At 41.3% G+C, this 17,783-nt stretch overlaps 1 protein-coding gene across 4 annotated transcripts in view; it reads right to left on the bottom strand.

Moving 5' to 3' along the window:
- LOC138283788 (golgin subfamily B member 1-like) overlaps positions 1-17,783 on the bottom strand; it is a 409,771-nt gene that overhangs the window by 233,415 nt on the left and 158,573 nt on the right. For all 4 annotated transcript variants that reach the window (XM_069221871.1, XM_069221872.1, XM_069221869.1 and 1 more), the window contains exons 14-15: positions 15,773-15,923; positions 6,968-7,077 (exon numbers count right to left, since the gene is read on the bottom strand). In XM_069221871.1, the coding sequence (XP_069077972.1) occupies positions 6,968-7,077; positions 15,773-15,923 (261 nt within the window). The remainder of the gene's footprint in view (positions 1-6,967; positions 7,078-15,772; positions 15,924-17,783) is intronic.

Genomic DNA, 17,783 nt, shown 5'->3' with positions numbered 1-17,783 from the left:
GAAGCTATCCCACGCTGGAGTGAAGATTGCCGATGGGTGTCAGTGCAGGAATTCCACCACCAAGCCTTGGCAAAGCCAAACTCGGGGTTAGTGGAAAAGTGGTGCTGCCAGGGACCAGCAAGGCCCAGGAGGGGGAGTCACAGGAGGCCCTCAACATCGCAGAGAGTCCCACAGGACGGGGACACAAAAGTCGCAGAAGGAGCCCATGCAGCATTACAGAAAGAGATCCCACGCTACAGGAGAACCATGCAGAGGGCCTAGCGTCGCAGGAAGTAGTGATGGGGACTGGAGCTACACATGGCCTGAAGATCCTTTGAAGGAGATGCAGACAACTCTTGGCAGCTGCAAGAGACGCGGTGCACGGGGGTACTGTCCTGCGTGGTAAGGCAAAGGCTTACCTCCACCAAAGTTGGCTGAGAGGACCAAGAGAACTACTCAGGACTACCACCCGTGATGCAGAATCCATGCACCTCAGGATGACAGGAGATCCACGCAGTCGGTCGTCAGTTGCAGCACTTGCCTGCGGATGCAGGGGAGTGACTCGTTCACTCCAAGGGAGATTCCTTCTTTTTCTTCTTGAACAGGCTGAAGAGTTGCTGTCTGATGAGGATGAACAGCTGGGTAAATGTTGCAAAGCAGGCAAGAGCCATGGAAACAAAGTTGCACAAGAGTCTTCTTCGTTGATTGCAGCGTTTTCGCTTCCTGGAGGGTCCAGTCGCGGGTCCAGTCGCGGCTCCAGTGGCCAGAAGTCGAACTGGAGGTTGCAGAGGAATCCTGCTGGAGTCCTGCAAGTCAAATCTGAGGACCCACCCAAGAGAGAGACCCTAAATACCCCTGAAAGGGGGAATGGTCACCTAACCATGTAAGCACCTATCAGGAGGGGGCTCTGAACGTCACCTGCCTGGACTAGCCACTTAGATGCTCCCAGAGTTCCCTGCCAACCTTGGAAACAAGATGACAGAACCCAGGGACACTCTCTGGAGGAGCTCTGAGCACCACCCCTGGGGTAGTGATGGACAGGGAAGTGGTCACTCGCCTTTCCATTGTCCAATTTTGCGCCAGAACAGAAACTAGGGGTCCCTGAATCAGTGTGGACTGGCTTATGCAAGGAGGGCACTAAATGTGCCCTTCAAAGCATACCAGTGGCTAGAAGAGGCAATGCCTCCCAAGCCCAGTCACACCTATTTCCAAAGGGAGAGGGTGTTACCTCCCTCTCCCAAAGGAAATCTTTTGTTCTGCCTTCCTGGGGTTGATCAGATCAAGTAGCAGGAGGGCAGAAACCTGTCTGAGGGGTGGCAGCAGCTTGGGCTGCCTTGAAAACCCTGGAAGACTGGTGGTGGGCAATGCTGGGGGTCCTCTAAGGAGCCCCCAGAGTGCAGGGAATCATACTTCCAATACTTGCAACAGTACTAGAGTATGATTCCGTCATGTTTGATACCAAACATGCCCAGGTTCTGAGTTACGACTATTTAGCTGGACATAGGTAGTGACCTATGTCCAGTACACTCGCATAAGGCGTCCCCGCACTCACAAAGTCCAGGAAAATGGATCTGGAGTTTGTGGGGGCACCTCTGCTAGTGCAGGGGTGCCCTCACACACAGGTATCTGAACCCTGCCCTCTGGGCTGAGAGGGCCTACCATAGAGGTGGACTTAGTGACCCGGTGTAGTGGCCTGTAGTGAAAACAGGTGCAAGCACCCTTGTCCAACAGACTGCGATGGCAGGCCTGCAGAACCCTTTGCATGGGCTCCCCATGGGTGGCAGAATAACTGCTGTAGTCCATACGGATCCCCTGGTACCCCAATGTCATGGGTACCTATGTACCATATGCTAGGGGCTTACATGAGGGGGGGCGGGCAGTATGCCAATTGTGGTAAGAAAAAGGTACAGTTACCAATTTAGAAGGGAGAGAGCATAACCACTGGGGTCCTGGATAGCAGGAAAATGGGGGTAAACATGCCAAGAAAGAGGGCACTTTCCTACAGCTATAATGGTAGTGAAGTTAAACAAACAGCCTATCCATGTCCTTTTGAAAAAAGAACCAAACTTGGTCTTTGACCAATCAAATTCCAGCACCCTCTAAAACACTCCCCAGAGAGGCTTCATCCCTTAGATTTTCAAGCACTAGAGTGAAGAATTTGCACTGAAAAAAAGGAAGGTGAGCCTCATAGGGAAGAAGGGTAGGTCGCATGTGAATCTATGAAATATACCAGTATTGGATAACTGTAGTTAAAGGTAAGTAACTTGTTTTCTTATCCAGTATTGGATCTTTCATTGAAGAGGAACTCATTCCTAAAAGAGACTTGAATGTTCTCACGGAAACTAACTTTCTGTTCGAAATCGTGAGAGCCAAGTTGGAGAGCTTCTGTTGCCTTTCTTTTGAAAGATAAGCCTTGTTGCAGTCTGTGTTGAGTTTTGCACCCAAAGAGACCATTTTGCGCGTTGGGATGGTGGATGACTTCTGGTGATTCACTATCAGGCAGAGAATGATAAATAAAGCAAGGCAGGCACGGGTGGCATTAGAGGCCTGTTGCGGAGTTGGTTCCCTTAGTAACCAGTCGTCTAAGTACAGGAAAATTTGAAAACCTTTGTTGCGCAGAGCAGCGGCCATTGGTGCGAGACATTTCATGAAAATCCTTGGTGCTGACTTCAAACCGAAAGGGAAAACCTTGAATGGATAATGGGTACCGGCTACGGTAAAGCAAGGAATTTTCAATGCCTGGGATGAATGGGTATGTGGAAATAGGCATCTTGGAGATCCAACAATGTCATGTAATCTCCTCTGTTGAGAAGATGGAGGATATGTGACAAGGTTATCATCCGCAAGGATTGTTTGCGCAGGAATTTGTTTAATTGTCGGAGATCTAGAAACAGCCTCCATTCCTCTGACTTTTTTCTTAGTAGGAAGAAACAAGAGTAAAAACCTAGGGCTCTCTGATTAATGGGAACCTTTTCTATCACACCCCTTGGAAGCATTTGAGATACTTCTGGCTTTAGTAAATGAAGATGAGGTGAATGCGTTTTTACTGGAGGGTAGTTTGGTGGTTTCTGCACAAATTCTAGCTTATGACCAAAAGTCACTTTATCCAACACCCACTTGTCCGATGTTATCTGTTCCCAATGATGTTGGTAATTTGAAATATTTGTGCCCACTTGGTTTGTTTGTGGGGAGGAAGGAACTGTAGCCGGTACCAACGTAAATCATTGTTTACGGTTCGCTTCCCACCTTTGGGGGGGCTGTTACTTTCTGCCACCTTGCTTGACATAGCCCGCTGTAGGTGGTGGATGGTAAGATTGGTGGAAGGTAGCCCTGTATTGGGATCGTGCTTGGTGTTGTCTGTGGTAAGTACTTCTAAAAGAGGAGAAAAAAACTTTGCCTCTGACTCTGCATAAGGGTTGCCTCTTGTAATGCAGCGTACCCAGAGAGCGGGCAGTATCTGTGTCCGTCTTGATGGCTAGCAAAGCATCATCTATATGTTTACCAAACAGACTTTCGCCATCGTAGGCCATGTCAAGTATTCTTCATTGAATCTCAGGTCCAAATGAGGTTGCCTTTAGCCAACCCTGGCGGTGCAAGACTGCTGCTCCCACTAGCTGCCGAAAATCTGTGGCAGCTATATTCAGTGCACCATCAATAACCTCTGCAGATGTGCGCTCACCCTCTTGTAATAGTTGACATGCGTCAGGTTGTTGACTTTTTGGAATGAGGTCGATGAAAGCACTCATGTCAGTCGTAGCGTCCTAAGATAGCCAAGGTGTTGGCAGCACGTATGGTGATGCCTGACATTGATGAAAATCTCTTCCCTACATTACCTAAACGCCTGCCCTCTTTGTCTGGGGAAGCTGAAATGAGAGCAGATGGATTTTTAGAATGCCTTTGGGCAGCTTGAGAAATGACGGAGTCTGGTTTTGGTGTTCTATTAAGCGGGCTGGAGAATCGTCTGTAGCCTTAGATTTTTTGTCCAGTTTAGGTAGCACTGGTTGGACTGTGGCAGGGTTTTTCATTATTTTCAAGCCTTCGCTCTGGATGTAATCAATTATGGGAATCGCTCTCACCAATTTTCTTGCTTGCTCCTTGAAATCATGGAGAAAACATTTCGAATGGGAGATTGATGTCGGTAAATGGAAATGTGTGGCAGTCCTATCCAGCAAATTATGAATTGAGGAAGCAGGCATTTGTACTGTATTGTGCGACTGCTTATGTTGCACTGGTTCATAATAATGCCTATGGTGAATAGGGCTCATATTCCTGCTGTTCGTATTCTTCGTCATCGTCCCGATATGTGATGCGTAATTGAGAGGGACTATGTGCATCACCAAATGGTCCTTAGTCCTCAGATTCTTCGCAGTCCAGAAGATGACCAGGTAATAATGTTGATACGTTGTAAGGGGATGTATCTTCAGGGTGCAAGGTAGGCCTGGAAAGTGTAGAAATCCTGACTGTTGCATGAAGTTCAGGAGAATCAGCAGAGGTGGAAACCATAGTGCTTTGTGGCACCGTATCCTTCGAGGTGGTTTATGCTAGTGCCACAGTCGACGGAGATGTTGTCAATGATGGTATTGTCATTGAAGGTGTCAACGAGAATGGTCTCGTCGATGGGGTACCTTGCTGAAGAGGGTCTCTCCTACAATTACTTCATAGACAAGTGACGCTGCAGGAGACTTTGTGGACGTGTCCAAAATTGCAAATGGTGGAAGTTTCTTTTTGAATGCAGTCAAATCCACTGTCTCACTCACCCTCACCGAAGAACCTGGTGTTTTTAAAACCGTTGTCGAAGCTTTCAAAGTCGATGATGGTCTCGTCGACAAGACAGTGGCAACGGTGGCTGTTGTGGTCGATAAGCTTGTCAACTGTAATGTCGTCGTCGATTTAAACTCAAGTGGTGCCTTCCTAGATGTCGACGGCTCTGAAGAAAGAGAACGTTGATGAGTCTCCTTTTTGAGATGTGGAGAGGATGGCTGGGAGAAGGCTGACCTTGTTAAGGCTTTAGAAGGGTCTTAAAGAGGCGATGTATGATGTTTCTTACTCTCCTCAGACCACCCCTGGTCAGATGATGTAGACCTTTTTTGAGGCTTTGCGTCGTCGCTCTCCTCACCTGAAGTACCAAATTTTGCTCGTAACCAGATTAAAAGTTTGCCTTCCATGTCCCTCACGGGGACTGCTTAGAAAAATAAACAATATTAAGATATTAGGTCCCCAGCTTTCAGTAATGACTCAGTGGGTGTCTCCGGATTCCAATAATGATTCATTGGGGGTTCTTGGGTTCCAGTAATGATAAAGTGGGGGTCCACGGAAGGTAAAAGGTTAGGAACCACTGTTCTAGAAGGTGCTGGCATTTCACTGGTCATAGACCAAGTTTGGTTCTTTTTTCAAAAGGACATGAATAGGCTATATGTTTAACTTTACCAGCATTATAGTCTATGATTATTCTGACTTGCTGCTTTTTCTAAGGTACCATGGGAATCCCACTTCAACGACGGGAATGATTTAAGTATCTGAATCTATGAAAGATCCAAAACAGAATAAAAGGTGGTATTACATCATCCCAAAGTAATCGTTTTATATGGTTGTATTGTAGTCGACTGCAGCAGCCTGACTTCTCTGCAGAAGTAACAATGTTATGGTCATGTTTAAAACCATGACTTGGACTGGTGGCTCTCTCAGGTAAAGATCCATCTACTACCAGATATCTTGCTATCACAGTGAAATCCCTGCTTCAGTATACCCTTTTACCCCTACCCAGCTCTATTGCCTCTTATACTGGAAGAGCAATGGTCCTGCCATCAGTCTTCGTCGGGCTAGCTAACATTCTTCACATTTCTTGGGTAGCGCAATGGTAGTTACTTTAGTAGAAAGACAACAACAACAGAGGCGCAGAGTTTTAAAATGAATAAATCTAGAAGCTTTCAGCAGTCCATGAGTTCTTCTTACATTAATAAAATAACAAACCACATGAATACGTCACTATCAGTTGCTTGGATGATTTCCTCAACCATTTGCTTCGATCATGTCTTTCACATACTACTCCAAGACATCTGTCAGTCTTCAGATGGCTCTTCCTATTGAGTTTGGGACTGTATGATTGACAAATGTCCTACTAATACTGTGTGGTATTCTTAGAATTATTTATTTAGGCATGATGAAGAGCTTTTACAGGTTTTTTCAGCCCTACATCAGTAAATGTGAGAGCTTAATTTCAACTCAACTGTGAACCAATGTATTCATGTTAAAGCAGATGTTTTGTATTATTCCGCAGGAACTAACCATTTTGCTCAAGTTACTTTAATCCAGCAGAGACATCTAGACAATGTTATCCACAGAACCATGAAGAATAAATAAAGTAATGTCCATCAAAAGTTGGCCTTAAAACACACACCAGTGTTTAGCGTATTTAAGACTGGAAGATACTACTCAACATTAACTTTCTACTGTATGTGTGATGCCATTTTAGAGAAGCCTTCTACTACTTTTTCAAAACCCACAAACATAATAAGACACGAATGGAAGTTCTGGGGGAGAAAAGGTAGTGAGGAAGGCTAAGGAGGAGTTGTTCTTAAAAGCGATTTAGACGGGCATATGTCAGGAACATTGAGAAAGGTAACAGGTAGTTTAGAAATCAAGAAACATGATGCAATGTTTAGGGGAACAGCATGGATGAGCATAGATGGCAAAGAGAGAGCAGGGTCTGGGGGGGCATGATGGTGGCTGTGGAGGATTGGTGGAAAGGACTAACGAATAACCACAGAACCATGCACACTATGTTCATCTAATTTTTAAAAGAAGTGACAGCTATAATGAAAACATTACATATTTATTCAAGAAACAAGCTAGTAATTGAGTTCAAGTTCATTTTAAAGAAACTATTAAAAGAGACATGTATACGAATAAAAAGTTATTATCTACCGCAAACAGTTAGCATAAAAAAAAAATCAGATGTATATAAGAAAGGTTGCACACATACACCCACCTGAGATTTCTTGGTGGCCTGGATGCCCTTCCTCCGTGACTGCGGCAGCCGGCCCATTCCTTGAACTGAAGTCAGTTCCTCCTCCAGATCCTGCTGCCCTGAGACTATGGCTGGATCAGAGCAGCCAGGAAAGAACCAGTCATCCTCAATCAGTTTTGTGCCACAGGAAAGCAATTCCATTGATACAGTAAACACAAACCAGATTAAGAGACAGACATAACTCCTATGACCCCTAGGCCAGAACTCACAACAACGTTCAGGGTGTTTCTAACTTTATCATTTTCCCAAAATCAAGCTAATTTATAACGTGCATGAGGTGTTTGCAACTGTTAAACACATTTTTACTTAATCAGCTGCAAGTTAAAGAGGACTTAAGGTCAAATTGGACTTTCATTATTCTTCAGGTGCAGACAAGGCACAGCATATTGCATGGCAAATTGCATCTCAGAGAAAGTTAAGCTTATAGATCTTGACTTTAATAAATCATTAGCTCCAAATGTCACTTTTTCATCAGAGATGATCAAATTAATTATATGTTAATGAAATGGGCTCAGCAGGTTCTTTACTTTTGGCTGTGCCCACAATGCTGCATAATTTAAGGAAGTCACAAATTGGAGATGTGCTAGAATCTGGCATAAGAGCGCTTCATCAGCCCATAACGATTCATTACATTGTGAGTCAATTCTATGGATCAGTAAGGAACACACACATTGGTAACAAACGTTTAGACTCTGCAAGCGAAGAAATTCTTTTTGTAGTTGCTAAAATGTAATTTTGCTGTTGAAAGTAGTACATTCGCATCTGTTTTGTGATCTGACAAAACACATTTAGATCATTGATTAGGAAGACTGCTTCATGCAATCCAAGCAAACAAAGACAGGAAGCATTCACAGGAGGGGAAGAAACGTGGCTCCAAACTTTATTCCTTAAAGAGGCGTGTGTCAGCTTTCAGCAACCTTTATGTCACTGTCATATCAAGATCAACAACCACTCAGACCAGGTCTTGTTAGAACATTCAAAAAAACTCTTTACGATTCCTCTATGTTTAACAGGTGACACAATGTTTAGTTACATTCAGGGACTAAATATGGAGTCACACATTAGTCTAAGGTACAGAAGGAAGTCTCAGTTAACATCAGATGCAAAAGAAGCCAATTCACAGAAATAATGAACTGTCAAGCAAAACAGTAGGGTTAAATGTTTTATTGGTAAAGCAAAAGAGTATGAAACCTAAACAATAGCTCCAGAAGTATACTGCTGATGGTTTCCATCCAAGATAAAGGCTCTCAGAAGAAAATAACCAGCAGTATATACACTGTGCTGGTGTCATGGCAAGAGAAAACCTGCATGCACAAAACTGATGGGAAACCATGTTCTCAACGGCTGCCCAAATCACAGTATAGGCTAGGATTATGGAGGGGGAAGGGACAGTGAACACTCGTTGGGTGTATGGCAGGGGAAAAAGAAAAGAAACACAAAAAAGTTCATGCTTTACCTGTAAAAGTAAATAAAAGCAAAACTCAACTCTAACTAACATACTTTCATTTTAATTTACTGCAACGCTGTATTGCTAAATGCGCTGCAATCTGCATATCATTGGAATACAATTTTAAGGCTCTTAGAAGGTACAGCATAAACTCACAACCACTTACGTTATGCAGTTCTTTAGCCTTAAAACATAATTTATCGCAAAAAGGTGTTATTGACTACAGTCCTTCAATCTAACAATGGAGCATATTGGTGAAGGTGGTAGGCGCCTATATTGTCCCACTCTGTGGACTCTGTAAAACACTGTAAGAACTCTGGCCACTAAAGGTAACAAGCACTGACAAAGCCAATAAGTTTGGGTTTAATGCATAAACATATGTAAACATAAGCAGGCAAAAGTGTACACTTCTGCATGCCTTACTAATGGGGAACATGGAGGTGTAAGATAGTCCCACACATATTAAAACGTATGCACTCCATGCAGATGAAATTGTGAGCTTTTGGCCTAACATTGCTTAAAACTTTAAATGAAGACCACTACCACGACTCAGGGTAAACAGCGAGGAGGCCCTTTAAAGAACATCACCTGATGGGTGGAGCCGAAATGGCAGACTAGTGACATGTACCAAATGCTCCTCCACCTGGGCCTGTACAAACTATCACATTTCCCTAGTGCCTTCCCCACTCTAGGGGTTGGAAGCACTCAAAACCCCCCACAGCTCAAGACGAATGATCCAAGACCGTAGATGGAAGGTTAAGAGTGAGTGGGCGACCACTCTAATTGGGACAGGCGTGCAGAGTTTTCAAAGTGGCACCTATGCACTGGCCAGTGGAGAAGCAAAGTTCTGTCCTGAAGCAGCAGTCTACCAGCACAAGTGAATGAGGCAGAGCATGGTCTCTGGCCCCAGTGGTGAATCCATGGAGCGAATAGTCCAGAGTGATGACGGATATGGTTGGGTACAGGTGCAAAGCAAACAGCACGAGGTGTGGAGACAGTCCCATTCAATATCTCCCCACCTCACCCATTCTTCGTTAGACATATCCTAGGCTAGGTACTGTCTTTAAGAATTATTATTCCAAACCGAAACAGTATTTTTTCAGTATTTCTGGTACTGAAGCAAATGATAAATTCTTGAGAGACAGAGCATTGTTAAGACTGCCAGTTTTTTGGCATAAGCATGTCGGCATACAGAGAGAGAGAGAGATCAGAAAAACTTCAAGTCCTTCCTGCCTTCTATATCTTCACATTAAAGGTGCAAGGGTTTCTACCCAGACTCATGTTCGTTGTTATGCACGAATATCATAATTATTTGAAGCTACTGGGACAAGACACCTCACCCACTTATTATTGTGGTATGCTTCATCATTGGTGTCTTGTCTTGATCTGAGTAGGTAGGTACCACTCGGATCGACTCAGCCATATTCCGGTGGAGGGGGTGGTCATACCCAAAGAATATTTATTTAATTTTTAGGGTACTATAAACATAATTAAAAAGCAGATCCTAGCATGTTTTTGGAAACAATGTTTCATACAGCCTCAGTGACATCCTCAAGGCTCATGCTATCCCTACCTTAACTTTAAAAGGATTTTCATGTAATGTAATTGTACGCAGAATAGCTCATAGATACTACAACAGAGACTATAACTGGTGAATGAACAAAGCAATAAACGTAATGAATTATCTTGCCGCTGTTCATAAGCTTTATCTCAGGGGAAATTTGTGAGCTATCCCACCCCAAATATCTTAGGTCCTGCGAATCACCCAGCAGAACCAAAGGGGCAGCTCAGTAAGTAGATACTTGTGAGAGAACAGGCCCGGGTCCTGGGCAGATAGAGCACAAAAGGACATCCTTTCCATACTGACTCATGAAGGCAAATCTTAGCGGGAACCCGAACCCCTCAGGGAAGGGATTATGGAGGTTGGGGGAGGAAGTAGATTTAATTAAGTTATACTATTTACTTTGCTTCCTTGTCAACTGGTGGCTCTCATTTATATCAGATGCAAGTATGACTTAGAAATCCAACAACAAGACGAGTAAGGGATATGACACTATGTCAAAGAAATAAATCATTATTCTAAAAACCAGTGTTCAAGTACTGCCAAACTTTTAAAAAAGCCTTCAGTAATTTCCTTGCGGGATACTTTTAGCAATTGCTACTGCAGGTGTAATTTGCATTGTCCTGAGGATGAAGCATGGAGACCGATAAAGTAGTGCGATTTTACTGCAAATCAGGAGCACAAAGACTATCTACACCTAAAAGAAATAAACACTCAAAAAGCTTCTTAAGAACCCTTAAATGTATAACAGTGGGTTCAGTCAATGTTCCTCACATTATTCGGGCCAGTACAAAATAAATGCACCGAAATTTCCCAGCCGCAAAGAACTTCAGTTGCTAAAAAAGTCCTCTTGCAAAAGAACCTACCAAAATTAACAGATGCCAACCAATCAAGTCCAGGAAAAACAGTGGGTTTCATCTCTGTGTTGATTATTAAGTCAAACAAAATTCTAAAACTTGCAAAAGAAGCAGTATAGAAACAAAAGCACAACTACTGCAAAAATATTAAAGAAACAGAAGCAAAACTGCTGTCTCCATAAACATTTTTTCCCAACAAGAAAAATAAAACTATGAAAAAATAAAGTGAAACATTTTTCCAACAAATTTACATTAGTTGCGATTTTTAAAAAAAAAACATTCCTATTGCCTTTGATTGTTGACCTACAAAATGAGAAGCGGTGTACATAGTGAGGCGCTCTCTTGATATATCATATTCATAGTTTAAAGTTGTAGGTAGTACAATAGAGACTTTCAGGTTTAGAGAATTAATTTACCGAGCATGTATTTTAGGAATAAATCTCTTTCTCGGATACCTTTCTTAGACTGGAATTCTGAAATAAAAACAGCTATGGAGTGTTTGTCTTGTATCAAATATAATTGTACATTAAATGCTTGTGGCACAGCTACATGTCCCTATAGTAAAAACGTCATAGAGATGAGAAAGCAATTAGTTGAGATAAAAATAATTCCACTTCCATTGTCATATATTAGACCAATTACAACTTATAATTTAAAACTAAAGTGACAGCAGGGATTTCTAAACATTACACATTTAAAATTTAAATTAGCAATTCATTTTTCATCTGCATTTTGAGTTGGCTTTAATAAGTTGCACCAAGATTTGAAGATAAACCTCAAACCTCAGAGATGGACCATGTGTGACAATATATTGTTTGACACTGTAACTGAATGGATCATTTAAAAAATATACTAATATCTGATTATGTACAAATACTACAATGAAACTGTATGTTCATACATACTTCTATTAGTAGTTTTTTAAGTCACACACAGAAAGAGAAATCAGTGTAGAAATAGCTGAATCACTTTTCTATAAGCTGAACTCAAAATCTCTCTCAAATGTATGGGACATTTTCATTGAAGATTTTCTTCAAGGTTCAAGGCTGTCATGCTCCTGACCACTTTTAAAAGTGTTCAATGAGTAATTTTTTCTTCATGCTATTTTTATTTTGATTGGATTACCCTTTAATACACACTTTCATTTCAAACCCTTAACTATTTTTTGTCTTGTTCTAATATAATGACACAAAATTAATGCAGAAAAACATTCACTTTAACAAAGAGTAGGAAACAAAACCTGTGCAATGCCCACCTAAGGTCCACCCTCTAATGTTGGATGAAACTGTAGGGTGTTAATGAAAGCCTGCTACCTCTGTCCAAGTTTATGACGCTGTAAGCAGCATAGCTATTATTTAATGAATGGGCACTGTAAAACTACAAGACTATGTTCTCATACGGGGATAGGGATTGCCTTATTTTATTTCCTTACATATCATGAGGTTAATGTATCGAACCTCATTCTCAATGCATTTTCCTGCTTAAAGTAATTCGAAAGCTAGCTCCTTTTCTAATACAGGAGGCTTTAATTATGTTCACTGTTCTACATATCAGTTCTAGGTTAGACTATGGGGTCTCTTTATACACTGGTCTATCAGCAAAGCAAGGAATAGAGTTTAATTGTTGTTGTTTAACTTTTAGGGCATTACATGTTATGGCATCTGCATTTGTCACAAAGCGAATTATGCTACACGTTCCTTCTTATGTATACATTCTGCATCAGCTAACTTTCTAATGATAACTAGGTATAACAAACAAAGAACAGGAGGACGTAGTTTCTCTACTTCAGTGCCAACATTGGGGTACAACTTCCATCAGCTTTGCACTGCAACTGATTTTAGTTCTTTCAGAAAGGACTGAAAAACATGGTTGTTTAAGCGGGCATACGCTTGCTGACCCTTCTCAGTTACTAAGGGATTATTCCCCTCTATCGTGCATACTATGTCTTAGTACCCAGAGCCAAGAAACCTAGAGTGACTGTGCAATTTATCAAGTCATACTAAAATTAATATTCAACTTTATTTATATTTTGGTTACCTAAAAGTATTTCCTTCCCACCTTGCCTTTAATTTTCAATCTTAAAGCAATTCGTTTTTTGGTAGAGTAGGAACTCTGAGATATTTAGAAGATGGCTCATCCACTACAACAGTAAAAATCAATGTACAGAAAGTAGAACTACTTTGCAAACGTGTGTAAGCATATCAAATTCAAAATTATCTAATGATTTCGCAAACCTGGTCAATCTCAGAGCAAGGCAGTGCAGAGATAGCCCCACGGCATGTTTCTGCTGCCAATAATCTCTCAATTCAGTTAACATGTTTGACAGCACTGGAGGAATTCGGATCATTAACTTATGGATTTGTCCACAGTTGGGTTACTTCTAGATGTGTCAACTGAGAAAAGTTGTTGAAGGTAAAGAAGAAAGTCAACTATTGAACCCCTCATGTCTTTATTCTCAGTGCCAGAACAACAAACTCCTTGCAAATACATTCTCTCAGCCATATGAGAATGATGTTCAGAAACTGGATCTCTATCTGGTATCTACTTTAAACTCAACCTAAACAAATGACAAGCTAAAGCAAGGCAAGCAAGAGCATGCCCAGGGCAGGACCGCACCATAGATATGGCCACATGCCTGGTGCCCAGACTAAGGCCAGATGTTCCTTATACCTTCATCAAACACTGAAGCCAGGGAGAAGCAAAATAAGAAGGACCAGATCAGCCAAAGGGAAGGACTAATTCCTTTAGACATAGGCAACCAAATACGAAGATGAACCCAGTCCAACTGTTGTAATTCCTGAAACAAACTGGAGGGTAAGGCAGACAGGTAACGTATAGATAGGCAAACATGCCCATAGTGTCAATACTTCCAAACTACGAGCTTGGATTCTAGTGTGCTTAACTGGCCAAAAGATTCCTAAAGATAGAACTTTAAAAAGGTGGGACATAAAAAACTGTTTCATTTTTTGCCCTATTTCCTGTCCAATCATTTTGCTGTTAGGGTGTATGAAACTCCATTCTGCCATGTTACTACACTTGCCTTAAGTTATGCCAAACTCGAAGACCGTGTAAGAAGTGTTAACCCCTTACTATGTTAGAGGTTACAGATCTATAACTATATTCACCAGGCAGTAAAAGAGTTCAAACAGCATAACTCCTAACACAATTTTGTATTAAACATTAGGCTATCTGAAATCTGTCTAATTTCCTTTGATTTTGCTCTTTGGGATAAGAACTTTTAGTTTGTTAGCTTGTGGAATAATTTTAAGGAACTGGGCATTTTTATATTGCAATGTTTCAAAGTTTATTCTCTATCGAAATATTTCATATTTAATGACCCACAACACAATGGAAGTACTACACCAGTACGAAGGAGCACATCATGCTTGGGAAGTCAAACAGCCAGAGTGAAAGTGTTTTTGTTTTAAAACCGAGAGACTGCAAAGTCTATGCAGAGGTTTACATTATTAATTTTTACACATTATTCTAATAATTCGATAAGCAGTTGGCCAAACAATGTTTTAAATGAATGAGCTAACACCTTTAATACTTCTTGGGTAAACAATAAGATTCATTCTCCAAGTTAATTAACTCATTAGTGCACACACAGTAAATCCTTGTGCCAAACAAATCTGTGTTGCCCTCAGGTGAAGAAGCATCTATTATTGAGCCCAAATAATGCCACTCATCATGTGTGCCTGATGTGTCACATTCACTTTCCAAAACAATGTGAGAGAGAACATTTTCTTTCCTGACCACAAAGTTCAGGGGTTGGCGATGGAAAAAAGGGACCAGTTTTATACGTACCTACAGTTATTACAGAATTTATTTTGATGACAGAACTCAAAGTATAATCAATTTACAGGCTATGATTTCACAAAAGAGTCATTTATGGAAGGTGAGAGTGGAGCTACATGCTGCAGCTTTTACTCTAATGACTGAACCTGGACAAATATGACTAAATAATCAAGGTACAACCGAAGCAAGTGTTATCTAATTACTACAACTACAAGTTAATATCAGAAAACAAGCACTTGAAATGCAATGGGTCTTGCATGTGCTCGAGTTAGAGCTATTAGCGCTGTAAATTCCTAACCGGACTTTCCTTGCCACATAAATTGAAAATGAAAATAAACAGTTGACATAAGTGAGCCAATTCAAAGTGCCAGGGCTGCCATAAGCAGGAGTACCAAGAAGAGACATAAAAGGGAAAAAAAGTTAGCTTGCAGTCAAACGTATCAGCAAAAGTGCAATTGTCCATGTAACAGCGTCAATGGCCAAGGCGATAACAAATCTGCCCCAAGGAGGAACAATTGTAAAGCATTTACTGATCATAACAAAGGAATTTTAAAAGGCAAGCCCATGAATGAGTGATAGTGATGTGCATGTGGTGGGCGTGGTTAAAAGCCTACAGATAGATTATAACAGGCCAGAGCGCTTGCGCGCTCGACCTAAAAAGACTTTCAACTTCAAATTGGAGGACAACTGCTTTCCAGTTGAGCAGCACAGATAACGATTTTTTTTTTTATAATCCTGTGTATATCCTAGTTTTTTGTTTGTTGTTTTTTTGTACAGTGGGATAGTAGCTAGTATATTATGCTTGTCCATGTGATATATTTGGCTATTGTTTTATTTTTATTTTTTACATAGTTTTAACAAACTAAGTTTTCCTTTTCATTGTATAAATGAGCTCAAAACTGAGTCAACCTACATCTATAAAGGTTGAACATGATGGTCATACCAAACTATGTCATTTCTGCAAACTAATGACAAAACGCGAAGAATTTAAATAAGCACGCTATGTAGTGAGTTGTCAATCAGTGAAAGCACATACACATTCAATAACATAATATAACAGCTGGTCAGAATCTTAAATCTTTATCTCAAATAGATTAATTCACCTTCTCGCTCTTCTTCAATCTGAACCATTCTCAGAGCAATGGCTGATTTCTCTTCCCTCAGGTGCTCCAGGGCTTCTTCTGACTCTGGCATCATGTCATGCCACTCCAAAACCTGATGCTGCAACTCATCTGCACTACCAGATTCACTTGTCTACAGAGAGAACAAGAAGTAAAAGATGGCATTTAGAGCAAAGCGGCCAACAAGCATCCTATTTTCAAACCATATCAGTTCTCTCAAATGGAGTACACAGATTGAAATATGCAAAATATTAGCTGTATGTCAGTAATAGTTTAGAAACAAGTGTTAACTACATGTCCATATGGAATATATGATCAACAACAAAAAGCCCTAACCCTAAAGAATCTTCTTTGGTAGCAGAACTTGAAGCTTCAATACCATTCTGAAGAAAGGAAGCATGCCACATTAATCTACAGGAAATTCTCATGCTAGTGATTATAAGACAACTGTATGTCCACCAAAAGTGTTTTTGATTTTCACATGATGAGAATCCCTTCCAAACTCATTTCTATATCCTAGCCTCTCTGCTTTAAAAGAGACAATTTTACACAATCTTGATACTAAGCAAGCTTTTAGTTACCACCAATCCTTTGGGGAAAAAGCTCTTTGACCAGCAATACAGGACTCTTTCATCCAGAAAAAAAGGTTGTCACTGCAATTCTCTCGGAAAACGTTCAGTTGCTGAAGTATGGGATACTTATATGCGGAAATAGGTTATCATTGTGTGCAAACATTTTGTATACAGATATCTCATTTGGCCTATTACAGGGTTACAAGTAAGTGCTGGCCTGTTTAGTGAAGGCTTCTCAGAAAACCAAAGGCTTCAGTTTAGGTTTAAAGAAAGCTAGCTCAGGTTCAAATCAAATATTAGGACTAAGCATTAGAGAAGCAGGTGTGTGCATATTTTGCATAATATTGGATCTTGCCTCTTATTTTGTTATTTGATGCAGCTATTCGGACTGTTACCCATTAAGCCGCAGACACAGTGCCTTTTAGACACATCACTTACGGAGGCAGGCTTGCCCGTGGTTGGCTACTGTCATGCTGTAGTGCTGGTTTATTAGCCTAACGACATTGTTTCAAGCAGGGGTTTTACTCCTGGCCTTAGTGTAATTGTTGGCCTAGAGCTCAGATTCTAGCCTCTAGTTAAGGGGCAGGGGAAAGGTGCATGACTCCGCCTATGGGTCTGTTTTTACACATGCTGTTTGCATAGTATTTGTGTTAAGTGATATTTCAGTGGTCTTAATGGTGTTGCTTACGGGCCTCACAGATCAAATATTGCCAGATGTCAGCCTGTGTTAAGTGGTGCAGTGTCTCGAAGTAGCAGGGTTGTTGGGAACAATTCTTCCTATGTTTTTTGCCTGTTTTTCACTTGAGGAGGGTAGTTTCTGAAGGTGTTGTGTTTTTGATTTGTGACAATCTATCATTTTAAGGTTTGGGGCATGATGTTATCATTGATCTGGGCCTACTTCCTACTGGTCTTACATACATGTCTGACTGATCACTGAATGCATGTTTGCTCAAATGACAAGTCTGAAGTGCCTTCTCCTGACAGATTCCCTATATTAATTGAAGAGTGTCTGTCATAGCATAATGCCCTCAGGCTTTACACTTGTGGAGCTGCCACTTATCACTTCTATTTCTCTGAACTTCGAGTGAAGCAGAGGCACTTGTGGCCTACTGGTTAGAGATGGGTTAGGTCTTGGGCTGTTTATGTTCTCATTTGGGCCACACCGAACTGTTGCTGTGGGTCACATATCAACAGGTGTACTTCCCAGTCTGGGACTAAGGTTGCTTGTTTCTAGACTGGTGTCCACATACGGTGCTGGAGCAGCATTTTACTTTGAATGCTCCAAACCTCCATTGGGCTGCGCAGGTTCATTATGGCACGTTAAGCAGAGGCCCTCTTAGTCTACAGGTTTAGTTTGGTTCTTTGGACCACATACTTTTGTACATGTATCTCCCTTATAGTTCCAGTGCTTTGGTATACAG

Source organism: Pleurodeles waltl, chromosome 3_1, assembly GCF_031143425.1.
Source record: "Pleurodeles waltl isolate 20211129_DDA chromosome 3_1, aPleWal1.hap1.20221129, whole genome shotgun sequence".
In the NCBI taxonomy this organism is placed as follows: domain Eukaryota; kingdom Metazoa; phylum Chordata; class Amphibia; order Caudata; family Salamandridae; genus Pleurodeles; species Pleurodeles waltl.
Note: the sequence above shows the minus strand (reverse complement) of the source record. Positions and strands in the feature narration are given on the sequence as shown.